The following is a 25,621-nucleotide window of genomic DNA, read 5'->3' as shown; positions in this document are numbered from 1 at the left end:
AGAACCTGATAATCACACCAAGAAAACAAAACATGAAGCCAAAATTTGCCAATTATTCCAATTGACAGGTCACAGCATATAAAATTAAACAACTGCTATCTTAAGAAAACCCACGTGAGAGGCACCTGGGTAGTTCAGTGGGTTGAGTGCTGGACTCTTGTTTTCAGCTCAGGTCATGATCCCAGGGTTGTGGGATCGAGCCCCATGTCGGGCTCCAAGCTAAACATAGACCCTGCTTAAGAGTCTCTCTCTCTCCTCTCTCCCTCTGCCCCTCTCCCCCACTCATACTCTCTCTAAAATTAAAAAAAAGAAAGAAAGGAAGAAAACATGTGAACATACTTCCAATTAAGACCTTCATATGCTGAAGAATTTCTATCCTCAGTATCAGGCATAAAAGGAGAACAGAACCTCAAAATCACTTAAAAGTAACCCAAATCAATCCCCTCACCGACATCTCCCTATTTGAATGAGAACTCCCAAACCCAAGACAATTCAATATAAGAACTATAAACATTTTCACACAGCAAACAGTAAAATTAAAGTATTTCCTAACAATTTATATACAGTATGATCTCATTTGTGTGGGGAAAAAAACACAACAGAATATGTGCTTGTTGTATATGTGTTGAAATATAAAGTTACCCAATAACTTCATATTATCAGTGGCTGCCTGATAATATGAACCAAATAACTGGGAGATGTGGGAGGGAGATCTTCTTTTCACTGTTAACACCCTTCATGTAACTTTTCAATTTTGTACTACACTTAAGTATACATATTCAAAAACACTATTATGAAGTTATTTCAAAAGTCAAAGATAGGATCATGGCTGCAATTAGAATACTGGCAGGAAGGGGGCGCCTGGGCGGCTCAGTCCATTGGGTGCCCAACTCTTAATTTGGCTCAGGTCATGATCCCAAGGTCGCTAAATCTAGGTGCAGGTGGGCTCATGCTGAGCATGGAACCTGCTTGGGATTCTCTCTCTCCCTCTCCCTCTGTCCCTCTGCTGCTTGCCCAGCTTGCACATACTCTAGCTCTCTTAAAAAAAAAAGAAAAAAAAAAAAGAAGAAGAAGAATGGCAGGCAGTGAGAATGGAGAGAAACAGATTTGAAATTTAAGAAGTAGAAATGACAAGATAGGAGGACTATTAGGATTTTATAGGCTAAGAAAAAGGAATCAAAGGTGCCTGGGTGGCTCAGTCGGTTAAGTGTCTGATTCCTGATCTTGGCTCAGGTCATGATCTCATGGTTCATGGGATCCAGCCACGAGTCCAACTCTGTACTGACAGTGCGGAGCATGCTTGGGATTCTCTCTCTGCCCTCCCCCTGCTCTATCAAATAAATAAACGTTAAAAAAAAAAGAGTCAAGAAACACTCCAAGGTTTCTAGCAAGGATAATGGTTAAGTGTCATTTATCATGATAAAAAACATCAAAGATAATGATAAATTCAATTTGCATGTATATATATACATACATATATATACATATACACATATATATACATACATATACACGCATATATATATACGTGTGTATATATATATATATACACACACACACGTATATATATATATTCAGTTTAAGGTAACGTCAAGATGCCCAAATAATCAAGTGGCAGTCAAGTTTACGTGCAAGTTGGAGGCAGAGTGAGTAAAGAAGATCTAGGAACAGTCTTCTTACAAAGGAGACTGAGATGTGGTCAGACACAGAAAGAAAGCCAAAGTAATGAGATGTTAGCATTCCTTTCCAGGGATCTCAAATCTGCCTCTATCTCCCCCCTCACTCCTAAAATACAGCCTTAGTTTAAACTTAAACTGTCTTTCCTAAGATGATACCATGTATCTTGCACTGAGCACCTTCCATGCTAGGCCCAATGCCAGGTACTTTATGTAACTTTTTTTCCTAACACAAAATGCAACAACCTGCCAGAAATCTATTACCACTTCCATTTAACAGATGAGAAAGCTGAGCCTCTGAAAGATGAAATAATTTGTCCAAGCATCCCACATCTAGGTAAGTGGCAGAACCAGAATTCTATTCTAAAACCCATGTATTGCTATCTAACCATCAATACTTAACAACTAGGTTCCTTTCCCTTCCACTTTATCCTTCTGACTGTAGCCAATAATATTTCCATAAAACCTACTTCTAGTCATGCCAATTCCCCCTGATTAGAGAGGTGAATTCAATGACCTCCCAAAACATCCTAGGGCTTATAGTGACGTGGGCCTTGACATGTTCAGTTACTTCCTCCTAATCCCACTTAGACACCCTCAACCCACACTAACTATGCACAATTCCTCAAACACCATTTAACTTCATACTTCCAACTCTCTGCCCTTTCCTTCCTCTTGCTAAACTTCTACTCATGTTTGATAACCAAGACCAAATTCCATCTTTATGCAGATTCACTCACCTACTTACTTCTCTAGTCAAAATCAACTGTTCCAAAATGCTGGGAATTGTGTAGATAGTTTATCCATAATCCAAAAATTTTAATGTTTTATTGGCTCCATCGTTTCACAGCTCATAGCACTTGGCATACACCTTGATTAGTATACTTACTACAACATATGATCACTCAGTCTGTCCATCTTTCTCCAAAGACTGCAGGGGCAGAGGCCAGGTCTTACTTGTTGCCCCAGGACTTGGCACAGTCCCTCACCACAGCAGGTCAGCAAACGTTTCATAATCAATCAAGCAAAACCAAAAGCTTTTCTAGTTCTCAGTCTGATACTTGAAATTCAAAACCCTAATTTAACTACTATATCTTAAAAACTTACTACTTAAAAATAGTTTCCCCTAAATGCATAAATGATCCAGACTCAACTAAGATTCATAAAGTTCTTAGGCAAAATTATCTCTTTTGGCTTGTATTGTGTAATATTCTATTATAAAATGCTACCACGATATTAAAATATGTCACATATATTCAGCTAAATATCTTTCTACCAGCTTCCCAAGGAACTAATTCTTTTGCATGTTAAAAAAATCAAGGCTCTCAAAATATTTGCTATTAAGAAGTTATTTTTATGTGTAATAAGGGCATTGTGATTATGTTTCAGAGACAAACTGATCTATCTATGGATTAAATGATGTGATTGATGCTTGAGATTTCCCTCAAAATAATGGGGGTGAGGGGTAAGATAGAGATGAAACAAGACTGGTCATGAGTTGAAAATAACTGAACTGGGGGCACCTGGGTGGCTCGGTCAGTTGAGTGTCTGACCCTTGACTTTGGCTCAGGTCATGATCTCGCAGTTCGTGAGTTCAAGCCCCATGTCAAGCTGTGCCCTGACAGTGCAGAGCTCGCTTGGGATTCTCTCTCTCTCTCTCTTTTTCTGCGCCTCTCGCACATACTCTCTCTCAAAATAAATAACCATTTAAAAAAGAAGAAGAAAATAGCTCAATTGGGTAATGCTTGGTGATAGTTAGTTGGCTACTTTTCTCTGCTTTTGAAAATACTGGAGGGGTACCTAAGTGGTTCAGTCGGTTAAGCATCCCACTTCAGCTCAGGTCATGATCTCACAGTTCGTGAGTTCGAGCCCCACATCGGGCTCTGTGATGACAGCTCAGAACCTGGAGCCTGCTTCAGATTCTGTGTCTCCCTCTCTCTGCTCCTCCCTCTGCTCACACTCTGTTTCTGTCTCAAAAATAAACATAAGAAAAAAAAAAAAAATATATATATATATATAGGAAATTTTCCCTAACAAACTTTTTTTAAAAAGGAGAAGGATGTAATGAACATAATATAATAGATCCACAGTTTGAAAAACAATCCTTTATCTAAAAGGGTTTCTTCCACTGTTCTAAATTAAAATGAATTAGATGACCTTACATAAATTTCTTAACTATAACAAAGTCCAATCTTCTTCCTGAGAATAAACTTAGCAGAAGCATCTTTTATTTATTCTAACACAGACAAAATACTACCACAGACCAAACTACCAAAAAGAAAGAAAAAAAAAATACAAAAACACGTTAAGAGAACAACAGTTTTAGCAATGTAGAAAAGTAGAAAAAAGAGTAAAAGAAGAAATGGATAAAAGAAAACAAAAGTTTGTAGGAGAAAGTGGCAAACAAATAGCCCATAATCTGGCTGAGAACCCTAAAACTATCTAAAGAAGGCATTACTCTCATGCTTTCAGGTTATAGTCCTTTTAATTTGGTCCTAAATGTCAATCTGGGCCAAAAGGGGCCCAAAAGTGAAATCATCAAAGAAACAGATGCTAAAGATCAAAATGAAGATTGCATGGTGACTTACCCCAAAGCCACCTAAAAGGCAAAGAAATAGGACCTAACAGGGCACATCTCTACTTCATTCATCCCTATCCCCACTTAAGGACCATCAAGCTCAGAAGTATCCCGACTTGACAAGGCCCTTACAGGTATCTCTACACACACGGCAGAATAAAACCCATTTTTAATCAACCAAAATATAACTCTAGTGTACTCACCATCAGGATGCTTATTGTATTATTTGTAAAGTAATACATGTCTAAAGAAAAAAAAAAAACACAGCAGTACAGAAATCTATAAAGTGTAAAGTTTAAAATCTCCCCTCCTCCTCACCCTAGAGTCATTTGTACTCCAAGATGACCTTTCTTTAATTACTTACTATCCTTCCAAAACCTGGTCAGAGAACTTCTTAAATTGAGCCATGAAAACTCATTCAAGGATCCCAAGAACCCATACAAAGGTAAATATTACTATAAAATGAGATCAGAGAGGGCACAGAACACACAGCAGATTGTCCTTTCAACATCTGCTAAAAGCCAGAATGTGATTTTAAATGTTTTCCTAAACAAAATTACAAGATTCCTTGCTAATATCCAAGTCAAGAAACACCATCTCCGAAAAAACACAATCAAGAAACAATCCTCATCCTGTTAATAAAAGCCATTCTACTGAGGCCCAATCTAGGGTAGAACTTTGAAACTCAATTTACAATTGCCCCAACAGTAAACTAAGTGAAAAGGGGAGATCCAAGAAAGCACTGTTTTGCAGAAGTCATCAATGCCTGCCTACCTCCAGCACTACCCAACCAGAGAAAGAAGGCCCAGGTCATAAAAGTGCCCAGGCATGAGGAACTAGCAGATGGGGTCTTTTTTCCCTTTTCTGGGGTCTGGTGTTCAAAGTGTATAATTTGTTGAAACGTACCTGAATACATGGAATAGACTATCTGGAAATTAGGCCAGACATCCTTTTTGCAGTGTCTCACAAATGTAAACATTTAACTCACAAGTGTAAAAATTTAATTAAATAACTTAGTTTTAAATGTCTGACAAAATGTTACATAACAGAAAGTCTCATTAAATGTTTTGTTTTTTAATGAAACACATCAGGAGATGACGGGTCTCAAATGCTTAGTTAACTTTAACCTAGGAACTATCAGTTAACCCTACTAATCTAAAATCCAAAAGCTGTTAACTTTTTAAATGCCCAAATCAAGAATACATAGTTCAAGAACAGTTCAATCTAAAAATGAGAGACATGAGGGGGACATGAGCCAGGACAGCACTCTGCAAAGGCAATGGTTCTCCTGCCTTTACTTCAGTAAGCCCTGGAATGCATTAGGGAGCACAAAGGGTGTTAGACGTTAAGTTTTCACGTGAAATGAATGATGGTCGAGTTAATGTAGCTTGGCTAGAAATACTATAAAGGCACCTCCACCTTTGCACAAACAGGAGGGTCTAAGAATCCACAAACGCAGGATCCCAATACTCTACACACTGTACATGTAGTCCATGAGTCCCATTCAACCCCGTGTTCCACCGCTGACCAGGTAATTCTGGAATAATGCCTGCTGCTGCTGGTAGATTGCTACATGTGCCTCCAATGCACCTTTCCAGCAAGGTCCTTGTTAACACTACCTACAAAGACAAAGGGCTGGGACTTCACAAGCTTCCCAAACAGGTTCCTGTGACTGCTTTTGTGCCTGCTTGCTAATCGATGCTTCTATGGGTAGGGGAAAAAAAAAAAAAAAAAAATTCCATTCTACTTGTTAAATGGACATTCAACATAACCTTTCAGGGCGCTTCACACTATTCTTCTGCCACTGATGTTCCTATGTTAGTCATCCTTATACTTATCTCATTCCTCTTAGCCTGAGTTTTCAATGCAGGCAAGGAATATCTGTTATCTTCATGTTCTCTGCACAGAAGACTTGCACTTAATGTAGAGTCCATGTTTGTTGCTCTAATGTACTGTTGACAGTATGCAAAACTGATACAATTGTATGTAAAGCTTCAGTAGGAGTACATAAAACCATCAATTTCGCATTCATGAAACTCCATTAACTAGTCTACAAATAAATACATGGGGGGCCCTAAATAACCTAACCACTATTCCAATTCTTAGACAATCTGGTGGTGTTTCTTAACATAAACTAGCTCTCTGGATACCACATTTGAAAAATACTGTTAATGATGTACAGTGTTATCAGTCATTAACATCAGTTTCAAAGAGCTCAAAGCATCACAATGAGTTTCAAAGTAAAAAAAAAAAAAAAAAAAACTTAAATCTGCAAAAAAAAAAAAAATACTGGTACTAAAGAAATAAAAACTAAATGTTACATAATCAAGTCATAATAAGACATTTTACTCTGCAGCTAGCCAAGCAGTGAACCTTCACTTTGGTTTAATACCCATGCCTCATTACTCCACTTTACCACCTAAATCACAAAAACCCAACTCTCAGGCAGTTTTTCTTAACAACCTAAAATATCTAGAGGTGGCAGTCAAATGTTCCCTAGTCATTTCAATTTATAATTGATTCTACAGAAAGAGCTATCCAGTGAGAAAGAAGGCCAGAACTTAAAAAGTACCTGTTTATATATTCCTGCGGTTCTAATTTGTGCCCAGGTATGCAAACATTTCTGTAATCTCTTACTATTATAGCTGTATTACTAGGGATGTAGCAAAATTTTAGGAAATGTGTAACAGCATGAGACTTTATCCAGGCAAACAATGACTATAATTATTTACAAGACAACTTTCCAAACTAGAAAACACGTTTTAAAAACACATCAAGTTAAAGACCTAATTTTCAAACACAAGGCATGACATTATTCTGTGGCTACTTTTGTAACACAAACACTAAACCTTCTTTAGCACTAGAAATGAATATATACCTTTAAGTGTCAGCAAACAAAACACAATATAGAATAATTCTAAACATCATCAATCTCTAAATATTATAGTATAAATAAACCATCTCTAGAACTGACCTAGTAAGTTTCCCCTACCATCTACATGCAAGCAGACCAAATTCAGGAAAATATATGCTTTAATGGATTTTAAACTACTTCTATTTCCAAAAAATGAAAAATGCTAACTATGTTAATACTAATGATCTCCTTGGAAAAATAGAACATACATTTCTTTTTCAACTTTTTTAATGTTTATTTTTGAGAGAGAGAGAGTGTGTGTGAGAGTGGGAGAGGGGCAGAGAGAGAGGGGGGGACAGAGGATCCCAAGCAACTCTGCGCTGACAGCAGAGGGCCCCATGCCGGTCTCCAACACACCAACAGTGAGATCATGACTGGAGGCACAGTCAGATGCTTAAGGGACTGAGCCACCCAGGTGCCCCGAGCATATTCTAAAGGGTAAACAACCCATAACTCCTCGGTATTCCACATAATCTTTCTACTGATTAACAGAATTATAAAAAAAGATGTTTCAATAAAGTATACTCAGGACAAACTTACAAATGATGTAAAGATACTTCAAAATGAACAACTATGTACTTAAGCAGTTGTTCCCTGACGCAGATAAGATTCCCCAGCCCTTTAGCAATATATTACTATAAATATGCCTTATAGTACGATATTTATTCTTTCTGTATTTATGCTATATTATTACTATACATGATACTTTAACACAAATCCTTATCCAACTGAGAACAAGATGAACCCAAAAGACTTTCAAAAACGTACTAAAAACAAAATCACCACAGTTAATTTGTTAAAATGTTTCATTTCTAATTACTTTTCAGTAACTCCACTGTAATTAAAATGTAAGAATCTTGAATTATTATGTTACCAAAAGATTAATGGTCAGCATTAAAGAGCAAAGTGGTCAAGCTAATGCTGTTATTTCAAGAACTCTGATTAAGCAACCACTTGCTATTAACCTTTTAAAGATATTTTAAAGATATTACTACAAAAATAATATACCATATTACTAATTTATTTTTTAATCCAAAATCCCAAGTATTGTATATCAAATGGCAATCATACAAACAAAAATCCTTTTAAGGACACTAATACGAATGAGTCTTACAAAAACATTCAGAGACTAAGAAATCAGCAGTTTGGACAAAGTATCCTCACACCTGGAAAAGGAACATACAAGTTTAGTGGCAAGTAAGAGACACTTTTATTAAATGTTTAAAACTTACCAAAGCTTTTATGTCAAGAGTTATCTTTTTTTAAACCTACAAATTGGAATTTAAAAACTTGAAGCCCGATCCGATAATACATATAGGAATAAAAATTTTTGAAAACAGGTAGTAATAGCTAAGTTTGTCAGAAAGAAAAAAAAAAAAAAGTTATACAAGCTGCAGACTAAATTTATGGGGGGGGGGGGCAGGAGGTGAGGAGGGGTGGCAGGACAAAAATAGCAGCTAAAAAGAGAACCCTGAGAGTTATTCAATTCCATTACCTGCCTTCAGGTAAGTAGCCTGAACCAACCCCAACAAAGAAAAGCCAACTCTTGTTTTTAAGACTTTTAGATAACATGAATTCTGAAACATAGCTCAATATTACACACACACACACACAGGACTGTTGTTCCCCAGGACTATTCAAAAGATGGGTGAAACTGAATTAATTCAATACTTCCGACAGCAGGACCCCAGCTCATTCATTCTTTTCAGAATTCAATTCAAACACGAGGTGAGAGGTTATATAATGTCAAGCTTTACATTATACATTTCCCTAGGATGTGCAGGGTCACAAGAACTGCATGAGGTTGCAAGCATACACTCTAGAATGTTTTATTGTAACGTTAAGACTAACAAGTCTTGCCCTAAATAGGTAGGACCTCACAAGCATGGAGTTACAAAGTAATAAAGAATTTTTTTTCAACTCAACGCAATACTTAGTAATTCAGCAGATTATTTTTTTACAAAGTCTTAATTCTTCCCCAAAACATAGTGAAACTTCACAAGTTTCTCATGTATAGCATGTTACTGTATTCAAACATCAAGAAAGTAATGCACACTTTCACAAAAAAATGCTTGAAAACGCTGAGTTCTTTAAAATTTAAACACAATAGTGCATAATTACTGTAGAGTCCAATACTACAGTCTGAAATCTAATCCACTGTGAATCTACTAAACACCATCGTTCTGAGACACGAAATCATCAACTAGCATTTTACACATCATCCACACAAAACATCAGATTCCGTTTATATCTTCATTACCGTAAACCAAAAGCAATAGATTTGGCCAAACTTTTCCAAATGTGTTATCTTTGCAAACAATTTTACCAACCTCCAATTAGACTGGCAATAATCACTCCAAGATAAAATAATGCTCCATTTATTTAAATATTTAATCTTGTGGAAGGACAACTCGGACAGTAGTCAATTATTTTCAACAAAATATTTTAAATACTCAAAAAATTTTCAAGGCTTTAATTATTGATGCTTAAATCATTTCAGAGCTAGTCGCTGTTCATTTTTCCAGGGATAATCTTAATGAAACCAATTAATACCTACACAGCCAAAGTTTAATTCAAGTTTTCTCTATCAGGCAAAGGCACCAGGCTTCCTGAAAAGGATTATTACTGTTTAGCTTTCTGGTCATTATCTGGGGTTGAAATCCCTTACACTTAGTTACTTTGAAACAAAAGCAGAAGTCAATTGCAGATAAAGAATTAGTAACTCCTAAACCAAACTACAGACAAAAAATGGAGGACAACTAGCTAAATTTTTTTAAAAATCAACTTAAGAATAAAACGCTAGGCTTTGTCAAACTTCCTTCTCAAATGTAACAATAAGGCTAGGTGTCAAACTGAAAGCTACGGATTTCGGCTTGAAAAGAAAATGTCTAACGGATGCAACACCTATCGCACACACTCCCAAGTTTCACGGTGCCCATTAAGAAAGCACACAAATATCACTTCTGATCATATTCTGCTCCGGAGGGACCAACTGATGCGGACAGATCGAGACTCCACAGCCTTTGTTCAACAGCTTACGGTTGGGCAACTAAATGTGCTACAGGTTGATAAGCATTTACCAGGCTTACGAATGCTGCTTCCAAGCCTGAGGAAGGTACAAGAATTCTGCATGCAAATCATCTCGGACAATTTTTATTGAACACCATCGAGCTGCACACTCCGAAGGAGAGGCCTATTCAACGCTACTATTTATTTCCATGTTTACCTCTCCTCCCTCCCCCCCAACTCCCCCCCCCTTCACTTTCTCCTCCCACCCTGTCCCGCCATCTTGGGCCGATAGGAGCAGCCATTACTTAACTAAATGACAGTGCTAACAACTTTCCACACAAATAAACAGAGGCTGCACCCCGAATCCTCCCTGGCCTCCCCGGTCAGGCACACAGGAAACGGGACTCCAAGAAGAAAGCACATTCGCAAATAACTGCGGGGTGTGGGGGCAGAACGCCCCAAAAAAGTAAACAAGTCACCTAACTTCAGGTAGAACAGAGAGACCCATCGGGATGCATGTCAACAGCCCAATGCAAACTCTTCGCCGCCCTAAACTACGTGCAACTTCCCCCTTCTGGGAGCAGGGACGCAGGAGAGCCCAAAACGTTTGGTGCACAGTAGACGTTACGAACAGCCTGCCTGGAGGGAAAGAATGAAACCCACGGGAGGCAAGGAAGTCGGAAATTGAGGGGGGGGGGGGGACATCTGCACACATTTACGCTGCCCTGACGCTACACCGGCACCCCGGGGGCTCATCGGGCTACCTCCAAAGAGCCGCAAAATGAGAGGCGCTTTCGTGCACCCAGTGGAGCTCGGCCCCAAAGCGCTGCTTGCTGCCCCGGTTCCTCCGGCTACGAGAAGAGAGGGCGATTTCGCAAGGGTGCGAGCGAGGTATCCGGGGGGTTGGGGGGGTGGGGGGTGGGGGGTGGGAGGGAGGGAGAGCAAAGGCAGGAAATAGTTTTCCGGAAGCCCCTCGGCCATCGTTCGCGGCCACAATGAACGCCGGCCGGGCGGCGGGGCCCGGGGCGAGCGGGGCGCCGGCCGGGGAAGACGGTGTCCGCGCTCCGGCCCGCGGCTGCCTTACCTTGCCCAGTAGGGCCTTCGTCCTGGCGCCATCTTCATGAAACCTCACGAACCCGAACAGGCGGCTGCGGGGAGAGACACACGCGGCGCGTTAGGGCTCCGGGAACGCCACCGACCCACCCCTGCCCGCGCCGGAGGCCCCGGCGGCGGCTCCGGCGCGGAGAGCGCCGAGCCGAGGTGCCCGCCCCGCCGCCGCCAGAGGCGAGCGGCGCTCGGGCCTCCCCGGAGAGCGGCGCCAGCCCGTCCGGAGCCGACCGGGCGGGTGACGGCGGCCCGTACCTGTCCAGTCCGCCGAGCGCCTCCCTCTCCTCGGCTGTCAGGCTGGGGGACGCCTCCTCGCTCTCGCCGCTCGCTTTTCCCGCCGCCATTTTCTTTTCCTCATCACCGAAAGCGGCGGCGGCGGCGGCGGCGGCGGTAGCGAGCGACACTCCGCAGGATTTCATGGAAACGCAGCGAATTCACAACTCCAACGCCGACACCCCCCCCGGGCCGGGGCCCGCAACGACGCCCCCAATCTCCGCGCGGGACCGGCACACCAACTTTATCGCCGCCTCCTCCTCCGCCGCGGGCGGCAGCGACGAAAAATCCCAACGCGGCGGCGGCGAAGGCGGCGGCGGCAGGGGCTGCGGAGCCCCCGGGTCGGCAGCGGCGGCGGCTCGGCTGTAGGGTCACATCGCGGGGGCGGGCGGGGGGCAGCCACAGGCGGGGACGGCGGGAACGGCCGGAGCGCGCGGGGCTGGGGGACAGGGGGGGGATTCGTTGGAGACACAAACTTCCCCGGCACCAGCACAAAGTTGTTGTAATTGTGTCACACAGCGAACCCCACGCCGCCGCCGTGACCCCCCCTCCGCGCCCGGCCGGCGCCACCAATCGGCGCCGCCCGCTCGCCTCACGTGACCTTTGTTGACTCACGTCAGCCGTGGCTCCACTCAACTTGCTAGCTGCCGAGCCCCGCCCACCGAGGCCGCCACCGTCGGGGAGCGGGACGCAGGCCAATTCTGGCCGGTGGTTGGCTGCTGCGCCCGTCTGTCGGGGGGGAAGGGTTGTCACCGAGAGGCAGCAAGCGGTTAGGTTGTGCTCGTTAAATACACTGGGGCAGAGAATGGAGGGTCCGGGCCGTGTCACCTCGGGAGCCGCGGCGGGCTCGGGAGGGGGAGGGGAGCGGTAAGGAAGGGCGAGGTCCGGCACCGCCCGCGGCGGGCGTGAGCAGTGAGTGAGGACGCCATGGTCGGCCTCTGCCTGCCGGAGAGCTGGGTGGTGGGCCCAGACCCACGGCCCGGGCAGTCCCGCGCTCCGGGGGGTCCCGGGGCCTCGCCGGGCCTGGTAAGGGTCGCGGCGCACGGCCCCTGACCTCCGCCCTCCGAAGAAGGCGCACACTTTGGCACCGCTGGAAATAATGGCCTCCGCGAGGAGCGCGCTCCGGGAGCGGCTGCTGGCCCAAGCCGGGCGGCACGGGCGCCGCCCAAGGCCGGGCCTGCGCTCCGGGCCCCCGATCCCCTTGCTCGCGCCGAAAGTGAAGGGGGAAAAGCCTCCTGACCCCCGGCCGGAGGGAAGGAAGAGTCGCCCACGGGGTCTGGCTCGCCGATCACGGCTCCCCACCGCCCAAGGTCTGTTGGCGGCACTTTGGGGCCAAGTTTTCATGCTACCCGCGTTTTGTCGGCAGTTCACTATAGTATCGTAAGAAAAACAATGACAGGTGTTGAGCTGGACCTCCAGAATGTTGGTTTCTTGTGGCTGTGATCTCGGGGTGGGGGGGTGGGATCCTTCGTGGAAGAGTTGGGGCTGCTTGTGGACAGGCCTAAGAGAAGACATAGTTAAGATCCTCAACACAGCTTGCAGCCCAGAAAAGCCTTTTCTACCCCCACACAACATGCCTTAGACAACAATAACACTTTCTTGTTCTGGCCGTGTCTTAGATGCAAATCAAAGTCACTAGTCTAGTTTTCAATCCCAGGTGTAATTGGGAGAAAAAGAAAACATGCCTTCGGTCCATTACTCTTTCCAAAAGACAGGTCTCGTATAATAGATCCGTTACAGGGCACACCTCCAGTCTTCAGAGATTGGGAAGTATTAATTAATCGACTTACGAAGACAAGATTTCCTTTATTAACATGGATTCTTGTAGATTTTTCATAACCAATAGACAAGATAGATTTAACTTGGATTTCAAAATATAAGGAAGACAATTCCGCGCTGACTCAGTAATCCTAGCAGTATTCAGCGAGAAGCTATAGAAATCCCAACTGATTTTGCACACAGACACGGTTTTAAATTGTTCCCCTGAGACCAGTAACTAGACTAACAAACTGTGGTTTCATATAGATTATATTTCATGTTTAATTACTTTCTCTGCAACACCTCTTCCATTCTTCACGGTGTTCCGTTTTATTTGAACGAATATAGAGAGCTGAATGTTTTCTACAGCTAAATTAACGTGCATTGTTAACTTTGTCACAAACACAACCTTCCAGTCCTGGGAGATTTTGACACCACGATCTTCTCCCCACACACACTTAGACTTGCACGGGCAGAGAGAAAATTCAGCCAGCATTTGGCCATATTCCTGGAGTTGGCCATTCTTGACTGAGGCGCTTAAGAATTATAAGGCTACCCATCCCAAACCACTCAAAACCGTTCCCACCACATAATCGTTAGGAGATAATAGCAGCAGAATTGCACCGAGTGGATGCAGTGGGGTGGTGTTGGAGTCAGGAGGTCCTGGATTTGAATCCTTACTGCGCAGGCTGTGTGACCTTGGGAAACTTCCTTCTCCTCTAAGCTGGAACTGTATGTCTAATCCAACTACAGATCTCCATCCTCCATTATGCTGCACGAGACCATTTTTTTTTTTTTCCTCAATGTTTTTATTTATTTTTGGGACAGAGAGAGACAGAGCATGAACGGGGGAGGGGCAGAGAGAGAGGGAGACACAGAATCGGAAACAGGCTCCAGGCTCTGAGCCATCAGCCCAGAGCCTGATGCGGGGCTCGAACTCACGGACCGCGAGATCGTGACCTGGCTGAAGTCGGACGCTTAACCGACTGCGCCACCCAGGCGCCCCCACGAGACCATTTTTATACAGTAACCTCAATCTCCATACACTATGTAATTTTTTTAGAACTGGAGCGGTTTATAATTTGTCAAATAAATGTATACACAATAGGTAGGTATGAAGCCTCCAAGGTTTTGGTCCTCACTGGAGAGAGAAATGGTAAAGTGAGATAAATGACTTTGTAATTATTTCTCTGCAAAGTGAATCCGAAAACCCATCTGGAAGGCAGAGCCGTTGAGCCAGAGGAGCATGAACTGTGAAACCGTACAGACCTAGGTTTGAATCCTAACTCTACCACTTGCTAGCTGGCTGACCTTGCACAAGTTAGTCTCGTTTGAGCTTCAGTGCTCTCCTGTGTGTGTGTGTGGGGGGGGGGGGGGGGGGGGGGGAGATCGATCCCCTTTACAACATTATTTTGAATATGAATTTCCATGAGGTAGGTAGAGTGCCAGATACATAATATCCACTCAAAGACCTCAAAAAAAAAAAAAAAAAAAGTTGGAACTTCTAAGATCCTTTGTAGCTTTCACATTCTGGGTTCTAAATGTACCGGTCACCGTTCCACCAATCACTGCCTCCTTATCACTCCCCAACCCCCCCATAAACCCAACACATAGTTTTAATCCACTTTTTACTGAAGGCATATAATCCCAACATTGCTACCTCGCTTCTTTATTCCAAAATTCAACCTCATATCGCTTATTACTGACTCTTATTTCATAACTGTAACAGAATACACCGGGAGCTGGAGGAAATAATGTGAGTTTACCCAGGTGATATGACTAATATATGCATAGATAAATCAACATTTGAAAATTATATAAGTTTGTGTCATGCTGAGTCCGATTATGGGTTAATTAGTGCACAATCTGTAGTTAATACTTCTGTGAATACCATCAATTAATATCAGAGAAGAAGCCCTTTCGATTATAGGAAGGTAAATTTAATTCATTTTTGAACAACTGAATACTTAACCCGAAGCATTTAGGAACATGTAGTTTATTTATAATGTTAATGTCACATAACCCGTAAAGATAGAAAGTCACACAACAGAGTCCTGATTTATCTAGTCTTATAATTAGAACCATGTTTTTTTTATATCAAAAAAAATGTATTTACCAGCTCTTCCCACACTCGCCAGTGTCATAAAGATTACCCAACTGATATCCAAACACATTGATGACAAAAGTAAATAAGAGTAAGGGTTGAGGGGAGATAGAAGGCCAAATACAGACAGACTTTCAGTCATCACAAAAGCTTCAGTTGTCAGGGCACCTGGGTGGCTCAGTTGGTTAAGCACCTGACTCCTGGTTTCGGATCCAGTCATGATCTCCCAGCGCGTGGGTTCGAGCCCCAGGTGGGGCTCTGTGCTGACCGTGCAGCGCCTACTCGGGATTCCTCTCTCCCTCTCTCTCTGCTCCTCCCCTGCCAGCACTCTTGCTCTCCCTCAAAATAAATAAACGGTTTTAAAAATTTGTTTAAAAACCAGTTGTCAAAATCGTTTTGAGACTTCTAAATGAAGTCGAGACCACCCACACCCACCAGGAACCTACACTTCTACCCTCACCAGGCTGTAATGAGGCACCTCAAATGCCTACACCACCCCAATCCAGCAGAAAGGAAGAATCCCTACCCCTCCCTGCTGGGTTGGTGTGACAGGAAGCCTACTGCCCAGTGGTGACGGCACCCTCGTGGTGTCAGCAGAAGCAATGTGGGGGGCACTAATGAGGCACTCCCATACCTCCCAGCCAAGGTGGTATCAGTGGGGGCCCAATGGGGGTGTCAGAACTCCCATTCATATCTAGAAGTAACAAGATCTTCCCCCTCCACCAGTCAGCCAAGGCTGAGCGGGGAACCCGGACTTTTTTCACCCCTACCTGATAGTAATAAGGCAACGCTTTCCCTTACCCCACCAGAGTGATGCCAGAAGAGGCCTGCTAAAACAGAAGATTTGGATAAGATCTAGAGCCGCCTAATCCCCAAGATGTCCAAGTTTCAATCAAAAATCCATACCAGGGCGCCTGGGTGGCTCAGTCGGTTAAGTGTCCAACTTCCGCTCAGGTCATGATCTCAAGCTCTGCATTGGGCTCTGTGCTGACAGCTCGGAGCCTGGAGCCCGCTTCGGATTCTGTGTCTCCCTCTCTCTCTGCCCCTCCCTGCTTGTGCTCTGTGTCTCTCTCAAAAATAAATTAAATTTAAAAAAAAAAAATCCTTCATACCGAGAACCGGGATCATTGGAGCTTAGTTAGAAAATACAGTCAACAGATGTGAACGCTGAGGTGAATCAGATGTTCCAATTATCTGACAAGGGTTTTAATTTTTTTTAATAGTTCTTTTTGAGAGAGAGAGGGCACACAGGCACGTGAGCACAAGTAGGGGAGGGGCAGAGAGAGAGGGAGACAGAGAACCCCAAGCAGGCTCCACACTGTCAGTGCAGAGCCCAACACGGAGCTCGAACTCATGAATTGTGAGATCACGACCTGAGCTGAAATCAAGAGTCAGATGCTCAACGGACTGAGCCAACCAAGTGCCCCTCTGACAAGAACTTGAAAGCAACCATCATGAAAATGTTTCCGTGAGCGATTATGAACCCATTTGAAACAAATGAAAAACCGGAAAGTTACAGCAGAGAATAGGAAGTTTCAGCAAAGAAATAGGAGATACAAAGAAGAACCAAATGGGAATTTTAGAACTGAAAAATACAGTAACCAAAATTAAAAACCCAACATATGGGCTCAACATCAGAATGGAAGGAATAAAGAAAAGCATCAGTGAACTTCAAGACAGAACAACAGAAATTACCCAGTCCGAACAACAGAGAGAAAATACACTGAAAAAAATAAGAAAGCCTCAAGGATCTGTGGGACCATAAAAAAAGATCTAGCATTTGTGTCATCAGAGTCCCAGAAGGAGCAGAGAAAAAGGTTGGGGCCCAAAAAGTATGCAAAGAAATAATGGCTGAAAACTTCCCAAATTGGCATGGTCCCTGTCCTGAGTCCTTACTCGGAGAGTTGTATAAATAAATTCTATACTATTAAATAAGATCCAGAGCCCCCTAATACCCAAAATGATGAGTGCTCTAAGCTTTGCCCAAATTTCTGTGGATGTTCATAGGAGAGGCATCTTTATCCGCTTAGAAGGACCAGAGAAAGCTCCTAGAAAATACAAGATGGATTAACAGGAACTAGAGGGTAGTGTAGGGGTGTGTGTGTTCTAGGCAGAGGCAGCAATATATCTGCAAAAGCACATGAGAGTTCTGATATATTCAAGAAGTGGAGTATGGCTATGACCAAAAAGGTAAGGAAAGAACTGGGAGTTGAAGTTGGAAAATTCAAAAGGGCATACTAAAGAATCACACCAATGGTTATAGTTACTTTGGGCACAGAAACAGTAACCGTAGCTTTGCTATTGGTGTTAATGCTGTGCGTTAAACAGAAGATCTCTGGGGCGCCTGGGTGGCTTAGTTGGTTAAGCGGCCGCCTTTGACTCAGGTCATGACCCCACGGTTCAGAGGTTTGAGTCCCAGCTCAGAGCCCCCTTCAGATCCTCTATCCACCCTCTCTCTCTGTCCCTCCCCTATGTTCTCTTTCTCTCTCTCTCTCTCTCTCTCTCTCTCTCTGTGTCTCAAAAATAAATAAACGTTTAAAAAAATAAAGAAACATAAGATTTCCTTTCACCTGGGCTCAGCAGCTGCCACAAACCTCGACGACTGTTGGCTAACCAACTGGTCTAGCCCTTTTGCTAGACCAGGGGTCAGAAAACTAGAAGCCACAGGCCAAAACCAGCCTGCCGCCTTTATGGCCATTTCATCATACGTTAAAATTATATGCGATCCAAATTTGGATGTCCATAAATAAAGTTTTATTAAGGACACAGTCATGCTCACTCATTTATGTACTATCTGTGGCTACTTTCACAAAAACACAGAGTTGGATAGGTGCAACAGACAATGTATGTCGTAGTCTCATCACTTCCCACTGCTGCTTAGTGCCCTACAAATCCCAGTGCTGCTGTCATAGCTTGGCAGTTCTTCAAGTGCCACGCGTATGACACCATCACATTTTTTTATGACCGATACATGTCTATCATGCCGAAGCAAGAAAAAAGAGAAAAATGGACTTCAACTATCACGCCTTAAAGGCACAGTGGCGTGTGGATGGTTTGGTTACACATTTCGCGGCAAAATATTTGTCATCTATGTCAACATTATGAGGCTACCCCCGCCACGATATTCCCAATCGATAGGAAAGCAACAGTACGAAAAATTAAGAGTATTTAAAACACTATTTCTTTTTTTTTTAATTTTTTTTTCAACGTTTATTTATTTTGGGGACAGAGAGAGACAGAGCATGAACGGGGGAGGGGCAGAGAGAGAGGGAGACACAGAATCGGAAACAGGCTCCAGGCTCCGAGCCATCAGCCCAGAGCCTGACGCGGGGCTCGAACTCACGGACCGCAAGATCGTGACCTGGCTGAAGTCGGACGCTTAACCGACTGCGCCACCCAGGCGCCCCTAAAACACTATTTCATCCCAGCAGAATTCCTTCACCAAAGTAAAACATGAAAATGAGACTGCAACCAGAGTCATTTTCTGAGTGGCTCATTTCTTAGCCAAACAAGGAAAGCTACTCAATTGAATTGTATTCGATGGCACCAGCCAAAGTAATGTGTCCACAGAAAATACATGTAAGGCTATTAACCTTTCAGCTAGAACAGGCACTTGAATTGTTGAGGACACGGGGAGCAACATCAACAGTCAACTAAGAAACAAGGTGATTACCGGAGTAGGTTTCCTTGGCTCTTCTTGAGTTAACGGAGAATCCTGATACTACTCCGTCGTTGTTTATTGGAGGAGTCAATGCCTTGGTGGAAGTGACTGAAGAATTGGCCTCAGCTTTCAAAGAAGCTGGAAAGCACTGATGCGGTACAACATGAAGTGGAACCTTCTAAGATGTGTTACGATCGGCGGTAGTAAAAAGACGTGTGAAGCAGAGAAACGCTTATTTGAACAAATTGCAAAGTTTGTGAAAATGCAAGGTGTTTAGACCCTATGCCACTCGTATTCTTTTTTTTTTTTAAGTTTATTTACTTATTTTGAGGTGGGGAGGGGCAGAGAGAGAGGGAACGAGAATCCCAAGCAGGCTAACAGTGCGGGGCTTGAACTCACTAACCACGGGATGATGACCTGAGCCAAAATCAAGAGTTGGACGCTTAACCGACTGAGCCGCCCAGGTGCCCCCACTCATTGTATTGTTCATCAGTAATTACTTTGTGATAATATTTGAATTTATCATGTGTTATTTTTTTTTAAGTTTATTTATTTATTTTGAGAGAGAGAGAGTACAAACAGGGGAGGACCAGTGAGAGAGAGAGAATCCCAAGCAGGCTCTACACTGACAGCACGGAGCCCCAGTGCAGGGCTTGAACTCACAAACCGTGAGATCATGACCTGAGCTGAAACCAAGAGTCAGACACTTAACTGACTGAGGCACCCATGTGTTATTTAACCAGTAGTGTCCATGGTAACTTCATTCACATTCATGGACTTAACCATCATCAGTTCCATGATGTTTTATCATAAGTAAAAACTGAGGGGTACCTGGCTGGCTCAGTCGATGGAGCATGTGACTCTTGATCTCAGGACTGTGAGTTCAAGCTCCATGTTGGGCATGGAGCCTACTTAAAATTTAGCAATTAAAATAAAACATCTAAAAGAAAAAGAAAGAAGTAAAAACTGAATGTCCTGACTCGCCCTACCACATAGCAGTTGAATGTCTTAGCAGTGGCAAAGTTCTATTGTGACTCTCTTGAGCTCAAGTCTAAAATTGAAAGTTTTTCAATGAGGAGAACAGCCTCCAACCACTATTATCAAACTATGAATGGCTTTGGAAGTTAGCTTTTGCTGGAAGCTTGATAATCTGTCTCAATGAACTTCACCAATTCCAAGGTAAAACAACACTTATACACGAAGCTAACAACAGTGAAGTCACTTTGATGACGACCAACATTGCCTAAGTTACAAGTAACGTCAAGCCACTTTCTATATTTCCATGCTATCAAAACTTAAACTAAGAAGCAAATTATCTATTCCTATACAAATTTGCAGCATATGTATTTTCTGAGTTCAAGCTACAGTTCCAAGTGACCTTCTTCAGACCTCAATGCAAGTGCAAAGGAGATTTCTGTATTGCAAAATTCATTTAACTGTACAATTGAGTAGCTTCTTCCTAACCATCCCACTTGGAAGTGATTAACTGGCAGTGTAATGACATACAAAAAGGCAAATATCAAGAGAAAAATCTAATAGAAGTATATAAGTGCCTTCCATGCAATGAACATGCTCTGTTAAAATCATATGCGCACAGATATTTGCAAACTAATTTGATAGAAGGTAGTAATTTTGAATCTTAAGCAAAATGTATTCCAAAAACAAAGAATCCCATTTTTCTCAGTAGTAGACCTGTATTGCCAAAACCTACTCAATTATCACTATTAGATTTTTAATTTCATCCATAAAATATTTGTGGAGATTTATTTTTCTTCTGGCTATAGAAGTACCTACATAATATCTGTGATCTTGCCTCTTGACCTGCAAAATCTAAAATACTTACTATCTGGTCCTCTATAGGAAAAGTTTGCCAACCTCTGGCCTAATTAATTGATTCCATGGGGCTTCCAGTTAAAAATGATGTATTATACATTGCTCTTTGTTCCCAAGTGCATCCTGTCCTAACTTCTCACAAAAATCCCCTGAATTCACATTAAAAAAAAAACAAGACAGGATTTCAGGATATCAAAGACTAAAACTGACAGGTAATCTTAAGACGTGGATCTGGGTAAAATTGATGTTAATTATGAGATAGATGGTCCTAAATGGCTGGATTAAGAAAATCACAATCATGGTTTACCTTGGCTTCATTTCCTCAAAGACGTTGACTGAAAAAGGTAGGAAAGCCACTTCTTTAAGGCCCACACTCTATCCCCTGATGACCCACCATCATCTGTCTCCCCACTCACAGACTTGGTGCGTAAACCAACAAGAGATGACAGTTTCTCTATCCTTGAACGTTGCTCACCAGAATACTGATCCCTACACCCACCTCCACTCCATATCCTCTAGACTCCTCTATTTCCTATTTATGTAGGCGGAAAGATAAAACCAGGGGGCAGGAAACCAGATAGAGATTGGGAGGAAAAGGGAGGAGACTTACATTTAAGGAAGTGCGGTCCTCATAACCATGGCCAGTTTCTTGGGAGTGCGACCTGAGCAGGCGCACGGGGCCCCATAAGAAGGGCCTTGCACTTGGTTTCATGCTCCGCTGTTACCATCTTGAAATTCTTAATTTTTTATCGTAAATTAGAGGTACAAAAGGTGAAGTTACACTATGTGGACATTAGCGTGCTCTCCAGCGAAAGACGGGAGATGGAGATCTCATCACTACTCCCATAAACAGATGGTGGATCCGAGGGTAACCAGCTCAATTGCCTGTAAGCAGATACAGAGCCCACAGAAAACTTTGTTTTATTGAGAGCAAGGAGAATAATCAGCACGGAGCTATGAGAAGAGCATGACATCTAGAAAAATCAGAGAAAATCAGAGGAAATGAGGACCCTTCTTCACTATAATCCAACAGGAAATTTCAGAAATCTGTTGACAATTTTTTTTAAATCTTATTTAGTTTTGAGACAGAGAGAGTGCACGTGGGAGAGGGGCAGAGAGAGAGGGAGAGACCGAATCCCAAGCAGGCTCCAAACTGTCAGCGCAGAGCCCAACACAGGGTTCACACTCACGAACCATGAGATCATGACCCGAGCCGACACCAAGGGTCAGACGCTTAACCGACTGAGTCACCCAGGTGCCCCCAAACCTGTTGATATTCTTAAAGCTTCTGTAGAAAAAAAAAAAAGAAACAGAAGGAATGAAGAGGCGGGACTGAGATGAAAATCCAACAGGATGTGATGGAAAGACAGACAGGGGGAGAAAAATGAGCAAGTGGCCGATGAAAGCAGAAACAAAATTGAAGTACACACTGGAGACAGTAAAAAGGAAAATTCATCCGGCAGAAAAGTAAATTTGGTGTTAAGAACAAAGCTGATGCGAAGAAATTGAATGGACAGACAGACAGAGATGGAAACAATGAAAGGGGACACACAGCTGGACACATTATGGCAAAATGGGCTAATATAAAAAGTAATAAGTAAGCTACGATATTAAGGTATCTGTAATTGTCGAGGCCAAAAAAATGAAATCAGATTGCCCAGATAAAAACAAATGTCTGCCTGACAGTTTTAGAGAGAAAAATTGGTGACCCCAAAATGTAATATATATCTGAGTCGTCTTTTTTTTTTAGCTTATCTATTTATTTTAAGAGAGACAGCATGAGTGGGGGAGGGGCCGAGAGAGAGAGAGAGAGAGAGAGAGAGAGAGAGAATCCGAAGCAGGCCTCGCACTGTCAGCACAGGGCCCAATGCAGGGCTCTAACTCACGAAGCAGTGAGATCATGACGTGAGTGAAACCAAGAGTCGGACGCTTAACCGACTGAGCCACTCAGGAGCCCCTGAGTCATCTTTCAGTAAAGATCTCAGAAAGGGGCACTTGGGTGGCTCAGTCAGTTAAGCATCCGACTCTCGATCTCAGCTCTTGATCTCAAGTCGATCTCAAGCCCAGCATGGAGCTTACTTAAAAATAAATGAATGAATGAAAAATAAAAAATAAACTTAAAAGAGATTTCAGAAAAACACTCTCTGCTATTTAAGGCATAATAAAATATATGACATTCTTGAAAGGATTGGTTTGTGGTATTTTTCAACCAACCAAGAGATGGGGGTGGGGGGAAGCTCAAGAACGGAAAGGTCATGGAGGGGAGCATTATGCCAAAATAGAAGGGCATCTAAATAATTGCACCGCATCTAATTATAAAACTAAATCTGATCTTTCATCCATTTTGAGTTTATTGGTGTAAGAAAGTGGTCCAGTTTCATTCTGCTGCATGTTGCTGTCCAGTTCTCCCAGCACCTTTTGCTAAAGATACTGTCTTTTTTTCCACGGGATACTCTTTCCTGCTTTGTCAATGATTCGTTGGCCATACATTTGTGGGTCCAATTCTGGGTTCTCTATTCTATTCCATTGGTCTTTGTGTCTGTTTTTGTGCCAATACCATACTGTCTTGATGATTACAGCTTTGTACTAGAGGCTAAAGTCCGGGATTGTGATGCCTCCCGCTTTGGTTTTATTAACAAAACTAAAAGGCAACCGGCAGAACGGGAGAAGATATTTGCAAATGACATATCAGATAAATAGTTAGTATTCAAAATCTATGAAGAACTTACCAAACGCAACACCCAAAGAACAAATAATCCAGGGAAGAAATGGGCAGAAGACATGAATGGACACTTTTCCAAAGAAGACATCCAAATGGCCAACAGACACATGAAAAGATGCTCAACATCACTCATCATCAGGCAAATACGAATCAAAACCACAATGAGATACCACCTCACACCGGTCAGAGTGGCTAAAATGAACAACTCAGGAAACAACAGATGTTGGAGAGGATGCAGAGAAAGAGGAACCCTTTTGCACTGTTGGTGGGAATGCAAACTGGTACAGCTGCTCTGGAAAACAGTGTGGAGGTTCTTCAAAAAATTAAAAATAGAACTACCCTACAACTACTAGGAATTTACCCAAAGGCTACAGGAGTGCTGATTCATAGGGGCACATGTACCCCCAATGTTTATAGCAGCACTTTCAACAATAGCCAAATCATGGAAAGAGCCAGATGTCCATCAGCTGATGAACAGATAAAGATGTGGTTTATATATACAATGGAATACTACTTGGCAATGAGAAAGAATGAAATCCTGCCATTTACAGCAATGTGGATGAAACTGGAGGGTGTTATGCTAAGTGAAATAAGTCAGTCAGAGAAAGACCGATATCGTATGTCTTCACTCATAGGTGGAACTTGAGAAACTCAACAGAAGACCATGGAGGAAGGGAAGGGGAAAAAATAGTTACAAACAAAGAGGGAAGCAAACCCATAAGTGACTCTTAAACACAGAGAACAAACTGAGGGTTGATGGGAGGGGTGGGGGAGAGGGGAAATGGGTGATGGGCATTGAGGAGGGTGCTTGTTGGGATGAGCACTGAGTGTTGTATGGAAGCGATGAATCACAGGAATCAACCCCCGAAACCAAGAGCACCCTGTACATGCTGTATGTTAGCTAACTTGACAATAAATTATATTAAAAAAAAGAACCAAAAACAAAAAACTAAATCTGAATCTCAGTATTTTTTCTCTCAAATAAGGTACTGAATTTTAAAAATAGTAATAAAAGTATATAAAGCTAAAACCCAAGTTACCATTTTCATGGATTAGCATGGGGAATGAGGTAAAAATAAAGTGTGCTAAATTTTATATCTCAAAAGTGTTATTCAAGGGGAGCCTGGCTGGCTCAGTTGGAGGAGCACGTGACTCTTAATCTCGGGGTTGTGAGTTCGAGCCCCACACTGGGTGTAGAGATCACTAAAAAAATAAAACTTAAAAAAAAGTATTATTCAAAATACGCCATTTCAAAACCAAATATATTATTTCACTCTGGACTCATCAGTTAGATAAGAATAAGTTAAAGAAAGCTTTTGAAAAACCTACAGGTATGTGTCAGGTAATATACGTACTATATCAATTCAGGAAATAGAAAGGTATAGTAAAAAGTACAAGTTTCCCCTTTCTCCAGGTAGCTGCTTTCAACTAATAGAGTAAAATCCTTTCTAAAGCAATGGAGAGGATAAAAATGAAACTGAAAATCGGGGCGCCTGGGTGGCTCAGTCAGTTAAGCGTCCGGCTTCGGCTCAGGTCATGATCTCACAGTTCGTGGGTTCGAGCCCCACGTCGGGCCCTGTGCTGACCGCTCAGAGCCTGGATCCTGCTTCGGATTCTGTGTCTCCCTCTCTCTCCGCCCCTCCCCGACTCGCACTCTGTCTCTCTCTCTCTCTCAAAAATGAATAAACGTTAAAAAAAAACTAAAAAAAAAATGAAACTGAAAATGAAGAAAATGGAGAAATGTTAATAAATAAATCACAGAACAAAATGGCATAAAACCAAAGATTTCAGAATTTAAAAATGTAAATCCCCTGTTAAAAGACTTGGCTGAGTAAAAGAAATTTTAGTATAAAATTACCACTAAAACACAACATGATAGGTTACAAAGTAAAAAATAGACAAAAACATTACAAAACGCAGACCAAAAGAAGGGGGGGGGGAAGAGTTGGCAATATTAGAGCATCAAAGAAAGCATTAATTCGGCCA

General features: G+C 42.6%; 1 protein-coding gene across 8 annotated transcripts in view; it reads right to left on the bottom strand.

The window, feature by feature from the left end:
- Nucleotides 1-12,127, bottom strand: part of KDM6A (lysine demethylase 6A) — a 207,304-nt gene extending 195,177 nt beyond the window's left edge. For 5 of the 8 annotated variants that reach the window (XM_043570228.1, XM_043570229.1, XM_043570231.1 and 2 more), the window contains exons 1-2: nt 11,540-12,058; nt 11,262-11,325 (exon numbers count right to left, since the gene is read on the bottom strand). In XM_043570228.1, coding sequence (XP_043426163.1) covers nt 11,262-11,325; nt 11,540-11,703 — 228 coding nt within the window. In that variant the 5' untranslated portion in view covers nt 11,704-12,058. Of the gene's footprint in view, nt 1-11,261; nt 11,326-11,539 lie in introns of all 8 variants that reach the window. The other 3 variants (XM_043570230.1, XM_043570232.1, XM_043570227.1) reach the window with 3 other exon arrangements.
- Nucleotides 12,128-25,621: the final 13,494 nt, after the last annotated feature.

The sequence above is a fragment of the Prionailurus bengalensis genome, chromosome X, assembly GCF_016509475.1.
Source record: "Prionailurus bengalensis isolate Pbe53 chromosome X, Fcat_Pben_1.1_paternal_pri, whole genome shotgun sequence".
NCBI classification, from domain to species: Eukaryota; Metazoa; Chordata; class Mammalia; order Carnivora; family Felidae; genus Prionailurus; species Prionailurus bengalensis.
The sequence above is the reverse complement of the archived record's forward strand: the minus strand, read 5'-3'. Positions and strand labels throughout refer to the sequence as shown.